Source organism: Hyla sarda, chromosome 8 (assembly GCF_029499605.1).
Source record: "Hyla sarda isolate aHylSar1 chromosome 8, aHylSar1.hap1, whole genome shotgun sequence".
In the NCBI taxonomy this organism is placed as follows: Eukaryota; Metazoa; Chordata; class Amphibia; order Anura; family Hylidae; genus Hyla; species Hyla sarda.
Genome location: NC_079196.1, coordinates 223839199 through 223866550, shown reverse-complemented (window position 1 = coordinate 223866550; position 27352 = coordinate 223839199). Strand labels below are relative to the sequence as shown.

General features: G+C 42.7%; 2 protein-coding genes across 2 annotated transcripts in view; one reads left to right on the top strand and one right to left on the bottom strand.

The window, feature by feature from the left end:
• Positions 1-25149, top strand: part of LOC130283841 (uncharacterized) — a 113176-nt gene extending 88027 nt beyond the window's left edge. The window contains exons 12-14 of the mRNA XM_056533414.1: positions 11222-11503; positions 12391-12498; positions 24358-25149. Of these exons, the coding sequence (XP_056389389.1) occupies positions 11222-11503; positions 12391-12464 (356 nt within the window). The 3' untranslated portion in view covers positions 12465-12498; positions 24358-25149. The remainder of the gene's footprint in view (positions 1-11221; positions 11504-12390; positions 12499-24357) is intronic.
• The window catches only part of LOC130283845 (uncharacterized), a 60052-nt gene continuing 44639 nt past the window's right edge, over positions 11940-27352 (bottom strand). Inside the window, exon 6 of the mRNA XM_056533441.1 lies at positions 11940-12080. The gene's annotated coding sequence lies outside the window, so the exon portion shown is untranslated. The remainder of the gene's footprint in view (positions 12081-27352) is intronic.

The following is a 27352-nucleotide window of genomic DNA, read 5'->3' as shown; positions in this document are numbered from 1 at the left end:
CACTGCATACTATATGTTTTTTAATGAAAATACTTCTAATAAAGATTTGTACTTTTTTTTTCATCTAAGGTCTTGTTTGAACTCATATCCTTTCAAGTATGCAATTTCTATGTGTTGAGTTCCACTGTTTTTGACAAGAGTTTTTGCACTCCCTTATGGGTGTCATAAAGGCACAAGGGAGTTTTTTTTTAATACTAGAACTTTGTTATTTATACAACCGCCTATGTGTCGTGCTGCTATTGCACTGAAGACGTGTCAGAAACAATAACGTAAGCTGTGCACCCCCTTGCCCATGTGGCAGGCCCGACCGGAATGCAACAGTGGGCATAAGGATGTCCTGCACCTGTCATGATCAATTACTTGACAATAAGCCAAGTGCACATGAATAAACCCTAAAATTTACTGAGTAACCTGACCTACACCTGCTAAGTATCTGCGCAACAATCAGCAAGCCGAACCTAAAACCCTGTAACTACTATTAGAGATGAGCGAATCGAATCTGATGAATCTGAATTCGTTACGAATTTCATGAAAAATTCGATTCGCAACGAATGCGAATATCGCACAGTTCTGTCAGGTGAATCGCTTCATTAAACTCCATTAGGTGTGGTCCAGGCTCCAGGGCATCTAAAATGGCAGATCCATATGTGAGAACATGGGGCAAGGAATCCTGGGAAGGCGGGAACAAGGGTAGGCGGGATAACCGTCAATCACATGCAGGATGCAGCCTATCAGCAGCCAGTCACCCCTGTGATGTCATAGCCCTATATAATCGGCAGCCATATTGCATATCCTGATAAAGTCTCAAGGGCCTAGATACTGTGAAAGGACAGCGGAAAGAACTCAACGGCTGGTGTTGTACACAAAAACTTTTTGAAGTGTACTGTAGCACATTTTTATGCCTTCATAAGTGCATACAACATATGTACATCTAAGTGTTGTACCATTTTGTTCCTGATAAAGTCTTAAAAGGGTACTCCAAAGGATAGGGGATAAGATGTCAGGTCGCCGGGGTCCTGCCGCTAGGGACTCCTGCAATATAACAAGCAGCAGCCACCTGTAACTGCTTCTGGAAGCTGTCACGCCCCCTTCCATAGACTTGCATTGAGGAGGCGGGGAGTGACGTCACTCGGGGGCGGAGTTGTGATGTCACGATCTTCTGTCCCCATGGTCGGGAGGAATTAGCCTGAGATCCTCCAGCGCTTCCGGAAGCAGTTACAGGTGGGTGCTGCTTGCTATATTGCGGGGGTCCCCAGCAGCGGGACCACGGTGATCTGACATCTTATGGGGTGGAGTACCCCTTTAAGGGCCTAGATACTGTGAAAGGACAGCCAAAAGTACTCACCAGATGGTGTTGTACACAAACTTTTTTAAGCGTATTCTAGCGCATTTTTATGCCCTCATTAGTGCATACCACATACGTACATCTAAGTGTTGTACCATTTTGTTTCTGATAGGGGCCTAGTTACTGTATAAGGCCAGCTAAAAGTACACACCTGCTGCTGTTCTAGACAAATACTGTTTAGTAAAGCGTACTCTACTCCCCTCATATACGAACTAAGTATGTCAGGCAGAGAAGTGCCAGGACGTGCACAGAGGAGTGGTAGAGGCCTAAATTCATCAGGCACAGGCAGACCAGGGGTGAGTGGCAGCAGGAGTTGCAGAGAGAGGCCTGATCTCCTGGTATTAGCTAGCGGTTGTGTCTCATCTGCCGTTATCGATTGGTTAACACGGTCATCCACTTCATCACAAGTGACATCTGATACCCCCAGTCAATAGTCGGTGGGTTCCTCAGACACAACCCTCAGTTGGCATGGCCTGAGAGCAGTCCCTGTACTTCCATTGCCTCTGTCCTATGCTGTTCCCTCCCCTACAGAAGTATCTTATTCTGTGGGTTCAGCTTCACTATTCAGTGAGGACCATCGAATAGAGGACAGTCAGCAGCTACTACCCAGCCAAAAAGTGGAGGAGACATCCGCCGCTTCCTCCGCTAGGTGGGTAAGTAGTGATGAGGAGAGTGATGTGGGAGGTGGTGTTGCCAGCGTTCAGGGTCCTGAAGCAGACACGGTTGAGGAACCTGAGGAGGACATCAGTGACGTGCAGACACTTGATGATGATGATGATGATGAAGCCGATCACAATTGGGAGCCGGGTGCAGAAGGGGCTTCATCATCATCAGTTACAGAGGGTTGCAGGTTAGCCGTGAGGCAGCAGCTTAGCCAGCAAGGTGGTAGCATGGTTGGCAGTCAGCATGGTTCCAGAAGTGGAACTTCTGGACCCAAACATGCTCGAGGGAGACCACCTGCTTTGCAGCAGTCTATCTTCCTGGGAGGTAGTGGAACAGGAGTTCCTGGAGACAGCGACAGTAGCAGTCAATTAGTGCGGACTGTTGGTGGGAAAATCAGCTACTCGGCGGTGTGGCAGTTTTTCATCAAGCATCCGGAGGAGGTTAACATAGCCACATGCAAGATGTGTCGGCAGAAGGTGAAGCGTGGCCAGGGTCCCAATGTTGGCACCATGGCCCTACGCCAACATATGCTGTGCCACCATAAAGCAGCCTGGGAGAACAGGCCTGGCTCTGATGTGGTGGTCCAGCCTGCTGAGCTGTGTGTCATAACCTCCTTCTGTCGCTCCAGATGCTCCTGCTATTCCAACTTTCAGTCAGTCATTCTGCCAGCAATCCATCGGCGAAGCCATGTCCAAAAGACAACAGTATGCGCCTACTCATCCAACAGCACAGAAGCTGTATGTGCTCCTGTCCAAGTTACTGGTGCTGCAGTCCCTCTCTTTTCAAGTGGTGGACTCTGCACCTTTCAGAGAACTGATGGCTTGTGCCGAGCCGAAGTGGAGAGTGTTAAGCCATCATTTCTTTACGAAAAAGGCAGTACCAGCCCTGCACAATTTTGTGGTCAGGGACAGTACATGTCCTTTACGGCTCACTGGGTGAATGTGGTTCCTGCACAGCCACAACACCAACTTGGACAGGTCATGCCGCTTCCTCCTCCACGCTCTCAGGCCGTTGGTCCGGTGACAGTGTGCAATTCCCCCTCCTCATCCTCCACCATGTCCTCAGCCTCCACTGCACGGACAAGTCTCAGTGCCCCTTCAGCATACCATGTGTGTAGGGCACGGCGGTGTCACGCTGTTCTTCACATGGTTTGCCTTGGCAAACGGAGTCACACAGGGGAGGAACTTCTAAAAGTCATTCATAAAGAAATCGGATCATGGCTTATTCCACGAAAACTGGAAATGGGAACCATGGTGACTGACAACGGGAAGAACATCTTGTCTGCACTGCGACAAGGAAGGCTGAGCCATGCGCCCTACTGTGCACACGTGTTCAGTCTGGTTGCCAAGCAGTTCCTTAAGGAGTTCTCCGGTGCTTGGACATCTTATCCCTTATCCAAAGGATAGGGGATAAGATGCCTGATCGCGGGAGTCCCGCCGTTGGGGACCCCAGTGATCTTGCACGCGGCACCCTGTTTATAATCAGTCCTCAGAGCGTGTTCGCTCCGGGTCTGATTACCGGCGACCACAGGACCGACGGCGTGTGGCGTCACGCCTCCGCCCCCGTGTGACATCACGCTTCGCCCCTCAATGCAAGCCTATAGGAGGGGGCATGACAGCTATCACGCCCCCTCCCATAGGCTTGCATTGAGGGGCGGAGCGTGACGTTACACGAGGGCGGAGGCATGACATCACACGCCGTCGGCCCTGTGGTCACCGGCAATCAGACCCGGACCGAACACGCTCCGGGAACTGATTATAAACGGGGTGCCGCGTGCAAGATAACGGGCGTCCCCAGCGGCGTCCTTTGGATAGGGGATAAGATGTCTAAGCACCGGAGTACCCCTTTAAGTATGCACTTCAGCCACTATAACACCGCAAAGCACACCCTCCTTGAGCTGCAGAGTCAGAACGGTATCCCCCAACATAGTCTGATTTGCAACGTTGCCACACATTGGAATTTCACCCTCCATATGTTGGACTGATACAAACAGAGAAAAGCCATCACCAATTTCTTGATGATCCAAGCGGATAGGGGTACTCCCCTGTGTAACTTCAATGTCAACCAGTGGCAGCTCATACGTGACACCTGCCATTTGCTCAAGCCCTTTGAGAAAGCCACATTATTAGTCAGTCGCCAGGATTAAGGGATGAACAACATCATTCCTCGGCTTCATTTCCTACAACACTTGTTGGAAACGATGGCTGGTCAGGGCACTGGAGACTTGGTGCCTACATCTCATGGCCATATGAGCCCTGTGGGGGCTGAACTGGAGGAGGAGGAGGGGCACAGTGGAGCACAGTTTAGGTTTCGCAAAATGGGTGGTTTTTCTAGTCATCTGACAGGAGAGGAGGAGCAGGAGCAGCCAGAGGAGCTAGAGGGTTATGAGAAAGGCGAGACAGAGGACTTAGACACACTGTGGCAATATGCAGTGGAGAAGGAGTCAGGGAGTCCCTCCGAGTCACTTGCACAAATGGCACGATGCATGCTCACTCACTTGCATAGAGACTGCCGAATTGTCACCATTCGGCAGCAGGATGACTTCTGGCTCTCCTCCTTATTGGACCCTCACTTCCGGCAAAAAATGGGGGCCTTTTTTACACCCATTGAGAGGGAGGACAAACTGACCTACTACAGAGACATCCTACTTAGTCAGTTGGCCTATCGGCGCCATCGTCCATCCTCTCGCAGGTCTGACTTGGGGGGCCCTCTGCCATGGCTGCTGGGGAGGGGTGGGGTGGCAGGAGCAGTACCAGCTCCATTAGCAGCAGCCTGAGTCTACAGTGGCTGATAAGTACCTTTCTTCACCTGCATAGTGAAGCAACTCATCAGCAGCAGGTAGACCTGGAGCAAGACCTGAACCAGCAGGTGGTGGCATGCCCATGCCAACACACCTTGAAGATCCGCTGGACTTCTGGACAGCCAAACTTGATTTGTGGCCGCAACTAGCAGAGTTTGCCCCGGCCAGTAGTGTGCCATCAGAGCGGGTGTTTAGTGTGGCCGGGGCCATAGTCACCCCAAGGAGAACTCGTCTGTCCACAAGAAATGTGCAGAGACTGACCTTTGTGAAGATGAATCAGGCATGCATCAGCCAGAATTTCCACCCACCAATGCCTGATGCTTCAGAGTAGATTGACCATGGTGCCACATCAACACTTCACAAATATGGATAGAGCCAAAACAGATTTAAGGCGCTGCTCCCCAGTTACAAACATTCCTCTGCATCAGACCTTTTATCACCCACCCTCGTCACTGGGTACTAGTATTGCCACCCACCGCACCAATCTGTCACCGGGTCACTTTCAGGACTCGTGATGCTGCTGCTGCCACCTCCAGGCTGTCTCATTCTGCCACCATATGTTCTCCTCATGCTGCCGCCACCTCCAGGCTGTACCATACAGCCACTATATGGTCTCCTCATGCTGCCACCACCTCCACGCTGTGCCATTCAGCCACTATATTGTCTCCTCATGCTGCCGCCACCTCCAGGCTGTGCCATTCAGCCACTATATGTTCTCCTCATGCTGCCGCCAAATCCAGGCTGTGCCATTCAGCCACTATATGTCCTTCTCATGCTGCCGACATTTTCTGGCTGTGCCATTCAGCCACTATATGGTCTCCTCATGGTCCCGCCACCTCCAGCCTGTGTCAGTCAGCCACTGTATGGTCTCTTCTTGCTGCCGCAAACTCCAGACTGTCATTCAGCCACTATATGTTCTCCTCATGCTGCCACCACCTCCATGCTGTGCCATTCAGCCACTATATGGTCTCATCTTGCTGACGCAAACTCCAGGCTGTGTCATTGAGCCACTATATGGTCTCCTAATGCTTCCAGGCTGTGTCATTCAGCCACTATATGGTCTCCTCTTGCTGACGCAAATTCCCGGCTGTGTCATTCAGCCCCTATATGTTCTCCTCATGCTTCTGCCACCTCCAGGCTGTGTCATTCAGTCACTATATGGTTTACTCATGCTGCTGGGCCTGGGACATTGCCTAAAATTTTTTATGGTAGCACTAGCTACCATAAATCTTCAATTTAAATTTAAAAATTCATCTTTTAATCTTAGGGATTGTGAAGCCCTATTGTCTCCTCATGCTGCCGCCAGCTCCAGACTGTGTCATTCTGCCACTTTACGGTTTACACATGCTGCCGCCACCTCCAGGTTGTGTCATTCAGCCACTATATGTTCTTCTCATGCTGCTGCCAACTGCAGGCTGTGTCATTCAGCCACTATATGGTATCCTCATGCTGACTCCACCTCCAGGCTGTGTCATTCAGCCACTATATGGTCTCCTCTTGCTGCCACAAACTGTGTCATTCAGCCACTATATGTTCTCCTCATGCTGCCACCAACTCCAGGCTGTGCCATTCAGCCACTATATGTTCTTCTCATGCTGCCACCACCTCCATGCTGTGCCATTCAGCCACTATATGGTCTTCTCTTGCTGCCGCAAACTCCAGGCTGTGTCATTGAGCCACTATATGGTCTCCTAATGCTTCCACCACCTCCAGGCTGTGTCATACAGACACTATATGGTCTCCTCTTGCTGCCACAAACTCCAGGCTGTGCCATTCAGCCACTATATGGTTTACTCATGTTGCTGGGCCTGGGACATTACCTAAAAATTTTTATGGTAGCACCAGCTACCATAAATCTTCAATTTAAATTTGAAAATTCATCTTTTAATCTTAGGGATTGTGAAGCCCTATTGTCTCCTCATGCTGCCGCCAGCTCCAGGCTGTGTCATTCTGCCACTTTATGGTTTACACATGCTGCCTCCACCTCCAGACTGTGTCTTTCAGCCACTATATGGTCTCCTCTTGCTGCCACAAACTCCAGGCTGTGCCATTCAGCCACTATATGTTCTCTTCATGCTGCCGACAACTCCAGGCTGTGCCATTCAGCCTCTATATGATCTCCTCTTCCTGCCGCAAACTCCAGAATGTGTCATTGAGCCACTATATGGTCTCCTCATGCTTCCACCACCTCCAGGCTGTGTCATTCAGCCACTATATGGTCTCCTCTTGCTGCCGCAAACTCCAGGCTGTGTCAATCAGCCATTATATGTTCTCCTCATGCTGCTGCCAACTTCAGGCTGTGCCATTCAGCCACTATATGGTCTCCTCATGCTTCCACCCCTCCAGGCTTCTTCATTCAGCTGCTATATGGTTTACTCATGCTGCTGGGCCTGGGATATTACCTAAAAACTTTTATGGTAGCAGTAACTACCATAAATCTTCAATTTAAATTAGAAAATTAATCTTTTAATCTTAGAGATTGTGCAGCCCTATTGTCTCATACTGCCGCCAGCTCCAGGCTGTGTCATTCAGCCACTATATGGTCTCCTCTTTCTGCCGTCAATTCCAGGCTATGTCATTCAGCCAGATTATGGTCTCCTTATGCTGATGCCACCTCTAGGCTCTGTCATTGTGCTGCCATGTGAATCCTTGTTAAATTGGGTTTTGTGGTCATACGGTATTAGTTCAAAGTAAACTCTGGGACGTTAAACTTGGGAATCTAATATAAATCTTACATTTAAATTTAAAAAAATTGATGTAATCTTTTCAAGACTGAGGCCCTATGGTCGTGGACGTCATATTACCTGTGGAATTATCACAAGAATCCAATGAAACAGCTTAGAGCGATAACAATGAACCATAACTGATTAAATGAAACATTCGCACTTTCACAGTCAGGGAGGCGCTGAGAGGCAGGGGCTGGAACAGGTGGTATCTTGCCTGGTGGAGGACCTCCAGCTTGAGGCTCACCCGAATGGGTAATCAAAAAATTTTAATACATTCAAATTAAATAAAATAAAAATTACATAAAAAATCTGCCACATCCAGACGCTATGCAGCAGGGATTCTAATAGCAATGCCTGTAATCTGCATGTCATACTGAATAACAGTATTATTTCACTACCCCAGCACACTCCCTATGCATGTTAGGACAAGGCAAAGTCTTCTACACCCCTATTGAGCTTCTCTGTAGGCCAGAAATAGCAGTTTAATAGCGATAGAGATTCATAATGAGAAAAAAAAAATCCATGAAATCACATTGTCTGATTTTAAAAGAATTTATTTGGAAATGATGGTGGAAAATAAGTATTTGGTCAATAACAAAAGTTAATCTCAATACTTTATATACCCTTTGTTGGCAATGACAGAGGTCAAACGTTTTCTGTAAGTCTTTACAAGGTTTTCACATACTGTTACTGGTATTTTAGCCCATTCCTCCATGCAGATCTCCTTTAGAGCATTGATGTTTTGGGGCTGTCGCTGGGCAACACGGACTTTCAACTCCCTTCAAAGGTTTTCTATGGGTTTGAGATTTGGAGACTGGCTAGGCCTCTCCAGACCTTGAAATGCTTCTTACGAAGCCACGGGAGTGCCGGGCAGAATAGCAGGAGAAATATTACTGCTTGTGTCCTCTTTTTCTCCTTCTATTCATAACGGCACCCGGCGGCCCCCATAATAGTAATTGGGAGCCACCAGGACTCATTGTTGTCCATTGCTCCCTGTCATGAGAACGCCCGTTAATGTCAGAAAAAAAAAAGAGACTTTTGTGGCCGTTCTCGATGGACAGCAACGGCAGTGTGAAATGGGCCTAGCACTAATCAATTATATGTTAAACCATAAATCTCCACTCTGTATACCTTAAAGGGGTTAACCACCATAAGGTGATTTTAGTACGTACCTGGCAGGCAGTAATGGACATGCTTAGGAAGGATCTGTGCTTGCCTTGGGGATAAATTGCTATGTTGTGAGATTACCATAACACTGTGGCTAGCTTTTTGTGAACTGGTATTTCCTGTTTGAGTTTTCGTCTTTTGCCTACAAATCCCATAATTCCATTTTCCTCCCTCCCACACATCAGCCACCCCACCCATTGAAACATAAATGAGCTGCATCCATTCAAAAGACCTGTGGTTTTCAATCAGGGTGCCTACAGCTATTGCATTAGTTGCAGACTGATCTCTCTCCCATCAAGCAATCCCTCTACCCATTGAAGCAGACAGGCTCCCTGTCATCAGCTGATTAGCGAGTCAGGTCTCGGCCCCATTGCAACATGGGAAAAATCTGAGACAACAGTCATTTTGTATGCTGTTAAAAATAAATATTGGGGTGAAAATCACAGAAGAATTGTGAGAAAACCGTCACACACAGGTACAGACACTATATTATGAACTACACTAACTTTACAGCCCCTGTAGCATAGTCAAATAAAAACAATTCCTGGAATACCCTCTTAACGTGTTAAACACGTTTACTGCCGTGGCAGAGAGAGGGTGGGGGGGTAGGAGGTTTGAGGCCCAAAAAGGTGGGGCACCAGAACCCCAGCGTGACCCCGTGGCTGCCATCTTGCTTAGCGGACAACACACGAGTGGCCGAATAATTGCACAAGGTCAACAGGCTCTCGCAACCAGCCAGCTGCAGCGTGCCTCGGGGACAACTGAGGCCGTACCGAAAATACCAGGTCTTCCCACGCTGCTCTCTACCCAGCAGGATGGCACACGGGGGACCTCGGAGTGGCGAGTAAACCTGGCAGCCAATAATGCCTTCTTCATGCTGCACGTCACCGGAGAAGCCCCTTCTTGCAGCTTCAAATACTTGGCGGGAACTTCAAACCGCCATGCTGATGCCACACCTGACAACATTGGCATGCAAACCCTCTGCACACACTGCTGCTCCTCCTGTTCCCCCAGAGGTCCGTCTCTGAGCTGCTTCCATGAGGAAAACTCCCGCCAATACCAGGAAACACCTGACAGTGTAACGTCCAAACATGCCCCTGACCTATGCGACTCAGAATTTGTTAGCCGGCCCCTCCCATAAATCCAGGTTGTAACAACCTTCATACATATGCGGTTTCCATAGAGATAGCAGCAGCAGTATACAGATACAGCTTGGAGGGGAGGTGTATAACTACTACATATCCTGATCCCATAGAGATAGCATCAGTATACAGATAGAGCTGGAGGGAAGGTAAATAACTACTATATATTCTGATCCCATAGAGATAACAGCAGTATACAGATAGAGCTGGAGGAGAGGTGTATAACTACTATACATACTGATCCCATAGAGATAGCAGCAGTATACACATAGAGCTGGAGGGAAGGTGTATAACTACTATATATCCTGATCCAATAGAGATAGCAGCAGTATACAGATAGATCTGGAGGGAAGGTTTATAACTACTATATATACTGATCCCATAGAGATAGCAGCAGTACACAGATAGAGCTGGAGGGAAGGTATATAACTACTATATATACTGATCCCATAGAGATAGCAGCAGCAGTATACAGATAGAGCTGGAGATGCGTATAACTGTTATATATACTGATCCCATAGAGATAGCAACAGTACACAGATAGAGCTGGAGGGAAGGTATATAACTGTTATATATACTGATCCCATAGAGATAGCAGCAGTACACAGATAGAGCTGAAGGAAAGGTATATAACTGCTATATATACTGATCCCATAGAGATAGCAGCAGTATACAGATAGAGCTGGAGGGAAGGTATGCATGGTATGAGATGGGGAAAAAATAACACAACAAACCCAGAGTGCTTCTTTAAATGCTCTGTTCTGCAGCTTACCTGTTACAGTGCAGGAATCAGTGAGTAACTATGACAGCCCAGTCTGGTTCATAGTAACTAGTGCCTACTAACATATAACTTTGTTTGTGATACTGGACCCTTCCCTGCTGAAGTATATTGATGTTAGGGGATCAAGTAGCAGTTAAAGGGGTACTCCAGCCCTAAGACATCTTATCCCCTATCCAAGGATAGGGCATATGATGTCTGACCGTGGGGGTCCCGCCGCTGGGGACCACCGCAATCTTGCATTTGGCACCCACCTTTTTGAGCTGCATGCCGCGCTGCCAGCTCACAAACTGCTGACAACGGGGCCGGAGTATCGTGATGTCACGACTCCGCCCCCACTATGCAAAAATCCTTTGGATAGGGAATAAGATGTCTTAGAGCCAGGGTACCCCTTTAAATCCAGAGGGTCATCAAGACATGAAGAAAGGAAATAATGAATTCTACAAAGTTATTACTATTATCATTGAACTGTCACTTTTCGAATATCCCATGTGTGCAGCCCAAATAATGAAAGGTCTGATCTATAGCAATCTCCACCTAACATATGATACTGATGTTTTATGTCAAATAAGTTACACACCTTTTTATTTTTATTTGCAGGGATCAAGGCTGTGAATGTGACACTTCTAAATAAAGCTAAAATAAGAGCAGAAGTTTCACATTTCACCCCAAAAGATATAGAAATCACATGGAGGAGAGAAAAGACAAAGACAAAAATGTATGAGGACTGTGCACACTCACTTACAGTAGAGGTCAACAGTGATGACACCTACACAGCTTATAGTGAGATTACATTAAAGGATAAAAGCAAAAGATATGAAGTTGTTGTGGATCACAAAGCATCAAAGTCTTCAATAAAAAGGACCGTCCTACAAGAACACGGTACATATTTGTTATACGCTTTAGTATTGGGACAAGCTGTACTATCCAAAGGATATGGGATAAGATGTCTGATCACGGGGGTCCCCCGCAATCTAGCATTCAGCACCCACCTGTAAGTACTGCAGGAAGCGCTGGAGGCTCTGTGTTATGCCTCCCGAACACGGGGAAGGAGTACCGTGACGTCACGCCCCGCCCCCTCGATGCAAGTCTATGGGTGGGGGTGTGACAGCCGTCACACCCAATCCCATAGACTTGCATTGAAGGGGCGGAGTCGTGACATCACGATACTCCATCCCTGTGGTCGGGAGGCATAACACAGAGCCTCCAGCGCTTCCTGCAGTGCTTACAGGTGGGTGCTGAATGCTAGATTGCGGGGGTCCCCAGCGGCGGGACCCCCGTGGTCAGACATCTTATCCCCTATCCTTTGGATAGAGGATAAGATGTCTTGAGGCCGGAGTACACCTTTAAGAAAATAATAACAATAATACTTTAATAATATACATTTCTTGGTTATGGAGATGAAGATGAAGCTTCTGTGTCTTCATGCCTGCAGCCTTGGAGTCACGAGACAGGATCCCTGGGTAAATGCAATAACATCATATGATCACACTGGCTCATGTGGGGATGTACCACTGTATTAAAGTATCGTAATAGGCATCAGGACATTTGCACGAGTACAAGTACTCGTACAAATGTCTAGTATTGGCACTGATACCAATACTAGTATCGGGCATCACTAGATATAAGAACTTTTAATTTTCTGCAGCCGTGAAGCTGTGTGCGCAGGGACACTGAACGAAAACAAAAGTAACATCAAGAGTCAGGGATTGTATTATCCCCAGTGTTGAAAACTAATATTAAATATGGCTTTGTCCATTTCTATCAAGGTAAATGGTATATAATTGACAAGAAGAATGTGAAGACTCCTTTGGCACAAACATCTGAGCAGCAAAATGGCTGAATTTTTTATTAAGAAAATCTGGAACCTCCAGCAGGTAAGAACCTCTACCAGATGAATAAGATTAATGTCCATATTCAGTGCAGTCACATACCCAGTACATGTAATAGCAACACACATACCCTGTACATGTAATAGTAACACACATACCCAGTACATGTAATAGTAACACACATACCCAGTACATGTAATAGTAACACACATACCCTGTACATGTAATAGCAACACACATACCCTGTACATGTAATAGCAACACACATACCCAGTACATGTAATAGCAACACACATACCCAGTACATGTAATAGTAACACACATAGCCAGTACATGTAATAGCAACACACATAGCCAGTACATGTAATAGTAACACACATACCCTGTACATGTAATAGTAACACACATAGCCAGTACATGTAATAGCAACACACATACCCTGTACATGTAATAGTAACACACATACCCAGTACATGTAATAGTAACACACATACCCAGTACATGTAATAGCAACACACATACCCTGTACATGTAATAGTAACACACATACCCAGTACATGTAATAGCAACACACATACCCAGTACATGTAATAGTAACACACATACCCAGTACATGTAATAGCAACACACATACCCAGTACATGTAATAGCAACACACATACCCAGTACATGTAATAGTAACACACATACCCAGTACATGTAATAGTAACACACATACCATGTACATGTAATAGCAACACACATACCATGTACATGTAATAGTAACACACATACCCAGTACATGTAATAGTAACACACATACCCAGTACATGTAATAGCAACACACATACCCAGTACATGTAATAGCAACACACATACCCAGTACATGTAATAGCAACACACATAGCCAGTACATGTAATAGTAACACACATACCCAGTACATGTAATAGTAACACACATACCCAGTACATGTAATAGTAACACACACACCCTGTACATGTAATAGTAACACACATACCCAGTACATGTAATAGCAACACACATACCCAGTACATGTAATAGTAACACACATACCATGTACATGTAATAGCAACACACATACCCAGTACATGTAATAGTAACACACATACCCAGTACATGTAATAGTAACACACATACCCAGTACATGTAATAGTAACACACATACCCTGTACATGTAATAGTAACACACATACCCTGTACATGTAATAGCAACACACATAGCCAGTACATGTAATAGTAACACACATAGCCAGTACATGTAATAGTAACACACATACCATGTACATGTAATAGTAACACACATACCCTGTACATGTAATAGCAACACACATAGCCAGTACATGTAATAGTAACACACATAGCCAGTACATGTAATAGTAACACACATACCCAGTACATGTAATAGCAACACACATACCCTGTACATGTAATAGTAACACACATACCCAGTACATGTAATAGTAACACACATACCTAGTACATGTAATAGTAACACACATACCCAGTACATGTAATAGTAACACACATACCATGTACATGTAATAGTAACACACATACCCAGTACATGTAATAGTAACACACATACCCTGTACATGTAATAGTAACACACATACCCAGTACATGTAATAGTAACACACATACCCAGTACATGTAATAGTAACACACATACCCAGTACATGTAATAGTAACACACATAGCCAGTACATGTAATAGCAACACACATACCCTGTACATGTAATAGTAACACACATACCCTGTACATGTAATAGTAACACACATAGCCAGTACATGTAATAGTAACACACATAGCCAGTACATGTAATAGTAACACACATAGCCAGTACATGTAATAGTAACACACATACCCAGTACATGTAATAGTAACACACATACCCAGTACATGTAATAGTAACACACATACCCAGTACATGTAATAGTAACACACATACCATGTACATGTAATAGTAACACACATACCCAGTACATGTAATAGTAACACACATACCCAGTACATGTAATAGTAACACACATAGCCAGTACATGTAATAGTAACACACATACCTAGTACATGTAATAGTAACACACATAGCCAGTACATGTAATAGTAACACACATACCCTGTACATGTAATAGTAACACACATAGCCAGTACATGTAATAGTAACACATATACCCTGTACATGTAATAGTAACACATATACCCTGTACATGTAATAGTAACACACATAGCCAGTACATGTAATAGTAACACACATACCTAGTACATGTAATAGTAACACACATACCCAGTACATGTAATAGTAACACACATACCCTGTACATGTAATAGTAACACACATACCCTGTACATGTAATAGCAACACACATACCCAGTACATGTAATAGTAACACACATAGCCAGTACATGTAATAGTAACACACATACCTAGTACATGTAATAGTAACACACATACCATGTACATGTAATAGAAACACACATACCCTGTACATGTAATAGTACCACACATACCCTGTACATGTAATAGCAACACACATACCCAGTACATGTAATAGCAACACACATACCCAGTACATGTAATAGTAACACACATAGCCAGTACATGTAATAGTAACACACATACCTAGTACATGTAATAGTAACACACATAGCCAGTACATGTAATAGTAACACACATACCCTGTACATGTAATAGTAACACACATAGCCAGTACATGTAATAGTAACACACATACCCTGTACATGTAATAGTAACACATATACCCTGTACATGTAATAGTAACACACATAGCCAGTACAAGTAATAGTAACACACATACCTAGTACATGTAATAGTAACACACATACCATGTACATGTAATAGTAACACACATAGCCAGTACATGTAATAGTAACACACATACCCTGTACATGTAATAGTAACACACATACCCAGTACATGTAATAGTAACACACATACCCTGTACATGTAATAGTAACACACATAGCCAGTACATGTAATAGTAACACACATAGCAAGTACATGTAATAGTAACACACATATCCAGTACATGTAATAGTAGCACACATAGCCAGTACATGTAATAGTAGCACACATAGCCAGTACATGTAATAGTAACACACATACCCAGTACATGTAATAGTAACACACATACCCTGTACATGTAATAGTAACACACATAGCCAGTACATGTAATAGTAACACACATAGCCAGTACATGTAATAGTAACACACATAGCCAGTACATGTAATAGTAACACACATACCCAGTACATGTAATAGTAACACACATACCCAGTACATGTAATAGTAACACACATACCCTGTACATGTAATAGTAACACACATACCATGTACATGTAATAGTAACACACATACCCTGTACATGTAATAGTAACACACATACCATGTACATGTAATAGTAACACACATCCCCAGTACATGTAATAGTAACACACATACCTAGTACATGTAATAGTAACACACATCCCCAGTACATGTAATAGTTACACACATCCCCAGTACATGTAATAGTAACACACATAGCCAGTACATGTAATAGTAACACACATACCCAGTACATGTAATAGTAACACACATACCCAGTACATGTAATAGTAACACACATACCATGTACATGCAATAGTAACACACATACCATGTACATGTAATAGTAACACACACATACCCAGTACATGTAATAGTAAAACACATACCCAGTACATGTAATAGTAAAACACATACCCAGTACATGTAATAGTAACACACATACCTAGTACATGTAATAGTAACACACATACCCAGTACATGTAATAGTAACACACATACCCAGTACATGTAATAGTAACACACATACCATGTACATGTAATAGTAACACACATACCCAGTACATGTAATAGTAACACACATACCCAGTACATGTAATAGTAACACACATAGCCAGTACATGTAATAGTAACACACATACCCTGTACATGTAATAGTAACACACATAGCCAGTACATGTAATAGTAACACACATACCCAGTACATGTAATAGTAACACACATAGCCAGTACATGTAATAGTAACACACATACCCAGTACATGTAATAGTAACACACATAGCCAGTACATGTAATAGTAACACACATACCCTGTACATGTAATAGTAACACACATAGCCAGTACATGTAATAGTAACACACATACCCAGTACATGTAATAGTAACACACATAGCCAGTACATGTAATAGTAACACACATACCCAGTACATTTAATAGTAACACACATAGCCAGTACATGTAATAGTAACACACATACCGAGTACATGTAATAGTAACACACATAGCCATTACATGTAATAGTAACACACATACCCTGTACATGTAATAGTAACACACATAGCCAGTACATGTAATAGTAACACACATACCCAGTACATGTAATGGTAACACACATACCCAGTACATGTAATGGTAACACACATACCATGTACATGTAATAGTAACACACATACCCTGTCCATGTAATAGTAACACACATACCCTGTACATGTAATAGTAACACACATACCCAGTACATGTAATAGTAACACACATACCCAGTACATGTAATAGTAACACACATACCCAGTACATGTAATAGTAACACACATACCATGTACATGCAATAGTAACACACATACCATGTACATGTAATAGTAACACACACATACCCAGTACATGTAATAGTAAAACACATACCCAGTACATGTAATAGTAAAACACATACCCAGTACATGTAATAGTAACACACATACCTAGTACATGTAATAGTAACACACATACCCAGTACATGTAATAGTAACACACATACCCAGTACATGTAATAGTAACACACATAGCCAGTACATGTAATAGTAACACACATACCCAGTACATGTAATAGTAACACACATATCCAGTACATGTAATAGTAACACACATACCCAGTACATGTAATAGTAACACACATACCCAGTACATGTAATAGTAACACACATACCCTGTACATGTAATAGTAACACACATACCCAGTACATGTAATAGTAACACACATACCTAGTACATGTAATAGTAACACACATACCCTGTACATGTAATAGTAACACACATACCCAGTACATGTATTAGTAACACACATAGCCATTACATGTAATAGTAACACACATACCCTGTACATGTAATAGTAACACACATACCCAGTACATGTAATAGTAACACACATACCCAGTACATGTAATAGTAACACACATACCCTGTACATGTAATAGTAACACACATACCCAGTACATGTAATAGTAACACACATACCTAGTACATGTAATAGTAACACACATACCCTGTACATGTAATAGTAACACACATACCCAGTACATGTAATAGTAACACACATAGCCATTACATGTAATAGTAACACACATACCCTGTACATGTAATAGTAACACACATAGCCAGTACATGTAATAGTAACACACATACCCTGTACATGTAATAGTAACACACATAGCCAGTACATGTAATAGTAACACACATACCCAGTACATGTAATAGTAACACACATAGCCAGTACATGTAATAGTAACACACATACCCAGTACATGTAATAGTAACACACATAGCCAGTACATGTAATAGTAACACACATACCCTGTACATGTAATAGTAACACACATAGCCAGTACATGTAATAGTAACACACATACCCAGTACATGTAATGGTAACACACATACCCAGTACATGTAATGGTAACACACATACCATGTACATGTAATAGTAACACACATACCCTGTACATGTAATAGTAACACACATACCCTGTACATGTAATAGTAACACACATACCCAGTACATGTAATAGTAACACACATACCCAGTACATGTAATAGTAACACACATACCCAGTACATGTAATAGTAACACACATACCATGTACATGCAATAGTAACACACATACCATGTACATGTAATAGTAACACACACATACCCAGTACATGTAATAGTAAAACACATACCCAGTACATGTAATAGTAAAACACATACCCAGTACATGTAATAGTAACACACATACCTAGTACATGTAATAGTAACACACATACCCAGTACATGTAATAGTAACACACATACCCAGTACATGTAATAGTAACACACATAGCCAGTACATGTAATAGTAACACACATACCCAGTACATGTAATAGTAACACACATATCCAGTACATGTAATAGTAACACACATACCCAGTACATGTAATAGTAACACACATACCCAGTACTTGTAATAGTAACACACATACCCTGTACATGTAATAGTAACACACATACCCAGTACATGTAATAGTAACACACATACCTAGTACATGTAATAGTAACACACATACCCTGTACATGTAATAGTAACACACATACCCAGTACATGTAATAGTAACACACATAGCCATTACATGTAATAGTAACACACATACCCTGTACATGTAATAGTAACACACATAGCCAGTACATGTAATAGTAACACACATACCCTGTACATGTAATAGTAACACACATAGCCAGTACATGTAATAGTAACACACATACCCAGTACATGTAATAGTAACACACATAGCCAGTACATGTAATAGTAACACACATACCCAGTACATGTAATAGTAACACACATACCCAGTACATGTAATAGTAACACACATAGCCAGTACATGTAATAGTAACACACATAGCAAGTACATGTAATAGTAACACACATAGCCAGTACATGTAATAGTAACACACATACCCTGTACATGTAATAGTAACACACATAGCCAGTACATGTAATAGTAACACACATACCCAGTACATGTAATAGTAACACACATAGCCAGTACATGTAATAGTAACACACATACCCAGTACATGTAATAGTAACACACATAGCCAGTACATGTAATAGTAACACACATACCCAGTACATGTAATAGTAACACACATAGCCAGTACATGTAATAGTAACACACATACCCTGTACATGTAATAGTAACACACATAGCCAGTACATGTAATAGTAACACACATAGCCATTACATGTAATAGTAACACACTTACCCTGTACATGTAATAGTAACACACATACCCAGTACATGTAATAGTAACACACATACCCAGTACATGTAATAGTAACACACATACCCAGTACATGTAATAGTAACACACATACCCAGTACATGTAATGGTAACACACATACCATGTACATGTAATAGTAACACACATACCCAGTACATGTAATAGTAACACACATACCCTGTACATGTAATAGTAACACACATACCCAGTACATGTAATAGTAACACACATACCCAGTACATGTAATAGTAACACACATACCCTGTACATGTAATAGTAACACACATACCCTGTACATGTAATAGTAACACACTTACCCTGTACATGTAATAGTAACACACATCCCCAGTACATGTAATAGTAACACACATAGCCAGTACATGTAATGGTAACACACATACCATGTACATGTAATAGTAACACACATACCCAGTACATGTAATAGTAACACACATACCCAGTACATGTAATAGTAACACACATAGCCAGTACATGTAATAGTAACACACATACCCTGTACATGTAATAGTAACACACATAGCCAGTACATGTAATAGTAACACACATACCCAGTACATGTAATGGTAACACACATACCCAGTACATGTAATGGTAACACACATACCATGTACATGTAATAGTAACACACATACCCTGTACATGTAATAGTAACACACATACCCTGTACATGTAATAGTAACACACATACCCAGTACATGTAATAGTAACACACATACCCAGTACATGTAATAGTAACACACATACCCAGTACATGTAATAGTAACACACATACCATGTACATGCAATAGTAACACACATACCATGTACATGTAATAGTAACACACACATACCCAGTACATGTAATAGTAAAACACATACCCAGTACATGTAATAGTAAAACACATACCCAGTACATGTAATAGTAACACACATACCTAGTACATGTAATAGTAACACACATACCCAGTACATGTAATAGTAACACACATACCCAGTACATGTTATAGTAACACACATAGCCAGTACATGTAATAGTAACACACATACCCAGTACATGTAATAGTAACACACATATCCAGTACATGTAATAGTAACACACATACCCAGTACATGTAATAGTAAAACACATACCCAGTACATGTAATAGTAACACACATACCCTGTACATGTAATAGTAACACACATACCCAGTACATGTAATAGTAACACACATACCTAGTACATGTAATAGTAACACACATACCCTGTACATGTAATAGTAACACACATACCCAGTACATGTAATAGTAACACACATAGCCATTACATGTAATAGTAACACACATACCCTGTACATGTAATAGTAACACACATAGCCAGTACATGTAATAGTAACACACATACCCTGTACATGTAATAGTAACACACATAGCCAGTACATGTAATAGTAACACACATACCCAGTACATGTAATAGTAACACACATAGCCAGTACATGTAATAGTAACACACATACCCAGTACATGTAATAGTAACACACATAGCCAGTACATGTAATAGTAACACACATAGCCAGTACATGTAATAGTAACACACATAGCAAGTACATGTAATAGTAACACACATAGCCAGTACATGTAATAGTAACACACATACCCTGTACATGTAATAGTAACACACATAGCCAGTACATGTAATAGTAACACACATACCCAGTACATGTAATAGTAACACACATAGCCAGTACATGTAATAGTAACACACATACCCAGTACATGTAATAGTAACACACATAGCCAGTACATGTAATAGTAACACACATACCCAGTACATGTAATAGTAACACACATAGCCAGTACATGTAATAGTAACACACATACCCTGTACATGTAATAGTAACACACATAGCCAGTACATGTAATAGTAACACACATAGCCATTACATGTAATAGTAACACACTTACCCTGTACATGTAATAGTAACACACATCCCCAGTACATGTAATAGTAACACACATAGCCAGTACATGTAATAGTAACACACATACCCAGTACATGTAATAGTAACACACATACCCAGTACATGTAATAGTAACACACATACCCAGTACATGTAATGGTAACACACATACCATGTACATGTAATAGTAACACACATACCCAGTACATGTAATAGTAACACACATACCCTGTACATGTAATAGTAACACACATACCCAGTACATGTAATAGTAACACACATACCCAGTACATGTAATAGTAACACACATACCCTGTACATGTAATAGTAACACACATAGCCATTACATGTAATAGTAACACACTTACCCTGTACATGTAATAGTAACACACATCCCCAGTACATGTAATAGTAACACACATAGCCAGTACATGTAATGGTAACACACATACCATGTACATGTAATAGTAACACACATACCCAGTACATGTAATAGTAACACACATACCCTGTACATGTAATAGTAACACACATACCCAGTACATGTAATAGTAACACACATACCCAGTACATGTAATAGTAACACACATACCCTGTACATGTAATAGTAACACACATACCCAGTACATGTAATAGTAACACACATACCCTGTACATGTAATAGTAACACACATAGCCATTACATGTAATAGTAACACACTTACCCTGTACATGTAATAGTAACACACATCCCCAGTACATGTAATAGTAACACACATAGCCAGTACATGTAATGGTAACACACATACCATGTACATGTAATAGTAACACACATACCCAGTACATGTAATAGTAACACACATACCCTGTACATGTAATAGTAACACACATACCCAGTACATGTAATAGTAACACACATACCCAGTACATGTAATAGTAACACACATACCCTGTACATGTAATAGTAACACACATACCCAGTACATGTAATAGTAACACACATACCCTGTACATGTAATAGTAACACACATACCCTGTACATGTAATAGTAACACACATAGCCAGTACATGTAATAGTAACACACATACCCAGTACATGTAATAGTAACACACATACCCAGTACATGTAATAGTAACACACATACCCTGTACATGTAATAGTAACACACATACCCAGTACATGTAATAGTAACACACATTCCTAGTACATGTAATAGTAACACACATACCCTGTACATGTAATAGTAACACACATACCCTGTACATGTAATAGTAACACACATACCCTGTACATGTAATAGTAACACACATACCCAGTACATGTAATAGTAACACACATACCCTGTACATGTAATAGTAACACACATACCCTGTACATGTAATAGTAACACACATAGCCAGTACATGTAATAGTAACACACATACCCAGTACATGTAATAGTAACACACATACCCAGTACATGTAATAGTAACACACATACCCAGTACATGTAATAGTAACACACATAGCCATTACATGTAATAGTAACACACATACCCTGTACATGTAATAGTAACACACATAGCCAGTACATGTAATAGTAACACACATACCCTGTACATGTAATAGTAACACACATAGCCAGTACATGTAATAGTAACACACATACCCAGTACATGTAATAGTAACACACATAGCCAGTACATGTAATAGTAACACACATACCCAGTACATGTAATAGTAACACACATACCCAGTACATGTAATAGTAACACACATAGCCAGTACATGTAATAGTAACACACATACCCAGTACATGTAATAGTAACACACATAGCCAGTACATGTAATAGTAACACACATACCCAGTACATGTAATAGTAACACACATACCCAGTACATGTAATAGTAACACACATAGCCAGTACATGTAATGGTAACACACATACCATGTACATGTAATAGTAACACACATACCCAGTACATGTAATAGTAACACACATACCCTGTACATGTAATAGTAACACACATACCCAGTACATGTAATAGTAACACACATACCCAGTACATGTAATAGTAACACACATACCCTGTACATGTAATAGTAACACACATACCCAGTACATGTAATAGTAACACACATACCCTGTACATGTAATAGTAACACACATACCCTGTACATGTAATAGTAACACACATAGCCAGTACATGTAATAGTAACACACATACCCAGTACATGTAATAGTAACACACATACCCAGTACATGTAATAGTAACACACATACCCTGTACATGTAATAGTAACACACATACCCAGTACATGTAATAGTAACACACATACCCAGTACATGTAATAGTAACACACATACCCTGTACATGTAATAGTAACACACATACCCTGTACATGTAATAGTAACACACATAGCCAGTACATGTAATAGTAACACACATACCCAGTACATGTAATAGTAACACACATACCCAGTACATGTAATAGTAACACACATACCCTGTACATGTAATAGTAACACACATACCCAGTACATGTAATAGTAACACACATACCCTGTACATGTAATAGTAACACACATACCCAGTACATGTAATAGTAACACACATAGCCAGTACATGTAATAGTAACACACATACCCTGTACATGTAATAGTAACACACATACCCAGTACATGTAATAGTAACACACATCCCCAGTACATGGAATATACATTCATAATCACCAGCCTGTCAGACAGGATATAACAGCTGCCTGCAGTGATCTGGTATAAACTTTGTATACCTCATGTTTCCTATCTCATCCTGAGGAATCAGCTGTCTGTGAATATGAAGAAAGATCCTCGTAAGTAACTACTGGGAAATGTATGTAATAAAGTGTATGTGTTCTTACTGCAGAGACACGACAGGGGAGCAATGTATTATGCTTTGAAGAGGAAGATGACAAAGGAAACTCCATTGCAAAGTTCATATTTCAATAAGAAGAAAAAATCTCAACATAACGTATATAAAGTTTTTTGTTGTTTTTGTTGTTGTTGTTTTTGTTTATTTTTTAAGCCCCTTCACTCCCCCTTATACTGAATGACTATGTTCAGGACATTTTCCAATTTTATTGTGCGGGACTCAAAATGGTAGGGGGTTCTTTTGAATCTCCAAAAATAAACGTAGAAGAATAGAAGACTGTAGCACTCCAAAAAATCGTGAAAAAGCGGTGGCGTTTATTCCAGCGCAAACATCAAGGCAACGTTTCGGCTGCATGTAAGGAGCCTCTCTTTCTCTGGCTTGAGAAAGGCTGCTTGCATGCAGCCGAAACGTTGCCTTGATGTTTGAGCTGGAATAAACGCCACCGCTTCGGTATGCCAATGTATATCACACACTTAAAGAATCCGTAACTCCATACCATAACTAATACCATTATATCTGTTCTTATTTTTTTTTTTATTCTGGTAGAATCAGGTGTTGATCCAGCAGAGCAGTTGTTTTTCCAATATTCTCTTTACTCTCTGTCTCTATATAGGCCGGCATTACACAGAGACAAAACAATTTGCGGTTGCTAAGAGACTAATAGATTTGGATTAAATTACCCTATTTTTCGCGCTATAGGACGCACCGGCGCATAAGACGCACCCTATTTTTAGGTGCAAAATCTAAAAAATTAAAGATTTTGAACCCAATAGTGGTCTTCAACCTGCGGACCTCCAGATGTTGCAAAACTACAACTCCCAGCATGCCCGGACAGCCGTTGGCTGTCCGGGCATGCTGGGAGTTGTAGTTTTGCAACATCTGGAGGTCCGCAGATTGAAGACCACTGCATAGGAGGTAATACTCACGTGTCCCCGCCGCTCCGGACCCGTCACCGCTGCCCTGGATGTCGCTCCATCGCTGTCGCCGTGTCCCCGTCGCTCCGGAACGTCTCTGCTGCCGGCCGAGTATCCTCGCTCTCCGGCGCCGCCATCACGTCGTTACGCACGCCGACGCACGTACACGACGACGTGATGACGAAGAAGGAGAGCGCCGGCCATACAGGGGATTCATGTAGCCCATGTAGCTTCGCAGTCCTGGGCAACACCAGAGACAACATAGCGTTAACTCACTGAGGACAGATCACACATCTGGTAAATACGACAGAACTAACTATGGAACGGTATTCAGTTAATACAATCATGGGACCTGCAGTCCTATGCAACACATAGTCTCCGTAAATACGAACAGTTACACGGGGGTTCCCTGTGTACACGTGGCATTATGCACATATCGCAGGCGCGGTCAGTTATCATTTTAGCACTATCAGCACTACATCCGAGCCAGATTGCGTTTTTTTTTTGGCTGACAGATCTCTTGTTCAGGTTGTTCTTTATTCCGTACACCAGTCTTGACTTTCTGCTACGTTTCCCATACTTCATACTTAACATCTGGTAACATGGGAATTGCTTCTAATTTAGCACCTCACCGAGTTGTCATACCATGTGGATATTCTGGTCAATTAGTCTTATGAATATGTTATCCAGAGTGATTCCTTGTGTTTGTGTTACGCCGAGCGCTCCGGGTCCCGCTCGCGATGCGCACCCCGGCTCCCGTACCTGACTCGCTCTCCGTCGGTCCTGTCCCGGCGTGCGCGGCCCCGCTCCCTAGGGCGCGCGCGAGCCGGGTCTCTGCGATTTAAAGGGCCACTGCGCCGCTGATTGGCGCAGTGGTTCTAATTAGTGTGTTCACCTGTGCACTCCCTATGTATACCTCACTTCCCCTGCACTCCCTCGCCGGATCTTGTTGCCATCGTGCCTAGTGAAAGCGTTCCCTTGTGTGTTCCTAGCCTGTGTTCCAGACCTCCTGCCGTTGCCCCTGACTACGATCCTTGCTGCCTGCCCCGACCTTCTGCTACGTCCGACCTTGCTTTTATCTACTCCCTTGTACCGCGCCTATCTTCAGCAGTCAGAGAGGTTGAGCCGTTGCTAGTGGATACGACCTGGTTACTACCGCCGCAGCAAGACCATCCCGCTTTGCGGCGGGCTCTGGTGAATACCAGTAGTGACTTAGAACCGGTCCACTAGCACGGTCCACGCCAATCCCTCTCTGGCACAGAGGACCCACCTCCTGCCAGCCGGCATCGTGACAGTAGATCCGGCCATGGATCCCGCTGAAGTTCCTCTGCCAGTTGTCGCCGACCTCACCACGGTGGTCGCCCAGCAGTCGCAACAGATAGCGCAACAAGGCCACCAGCTGTCTCAACTGACCGTGATGCTACAGCAGCTACTACCACAGCTTCAGCAATCATCTCCTCCGCCAGCTCCTGCACCTCCTCCGCAGCGAGTGGCCGCTTCCAGCCTACGACTATCCTTGCCGGATAAATTTGATGGGGACTCTAAGTTTTGCCGTGGCTTTCTTTCACAATGTTCCCTGCACTTGGAGATGATGTCGGACCAGTTTCCTACTGAAAGGTCTAAGGTGGCTTTCGTAGTCAGCCTGCTCTCTGGGAAAGCTCTGTCATGGGCCACACCGCTCTGGGACCGCAATGACCCCGTCACTGCCTCTGTACACTCCTTCTTCTCGGAAATTCGAAGTGTCTTTGAGGAACCTGCCCGAGCCTCTTCTGCTGAGACTGCCCTGCTGAACCTGGTCCAGGGTAATTCTTCCGTTGGCGAGTATGCCGTACAATTCCGTACTCTTGCTTCTGAACTATCCTGGAATAATGAGGCCCTCTGCGCGACCTTTAAAAAAGGCCTATCCAGCAACATTAAAGATGTTCTGGCCGCACGAGAAATTCCTGCTAACCTGCATGATCTCATTCATCTAGCCACTCGCATTGACATGCGTTTTTCCGAAAGGCGTCAGGAGCTCCGCCAGGATATGGACTTTGTTCGCTCTAGGCGTTTTTTCTCCCCGGCTCCTCTCTCCT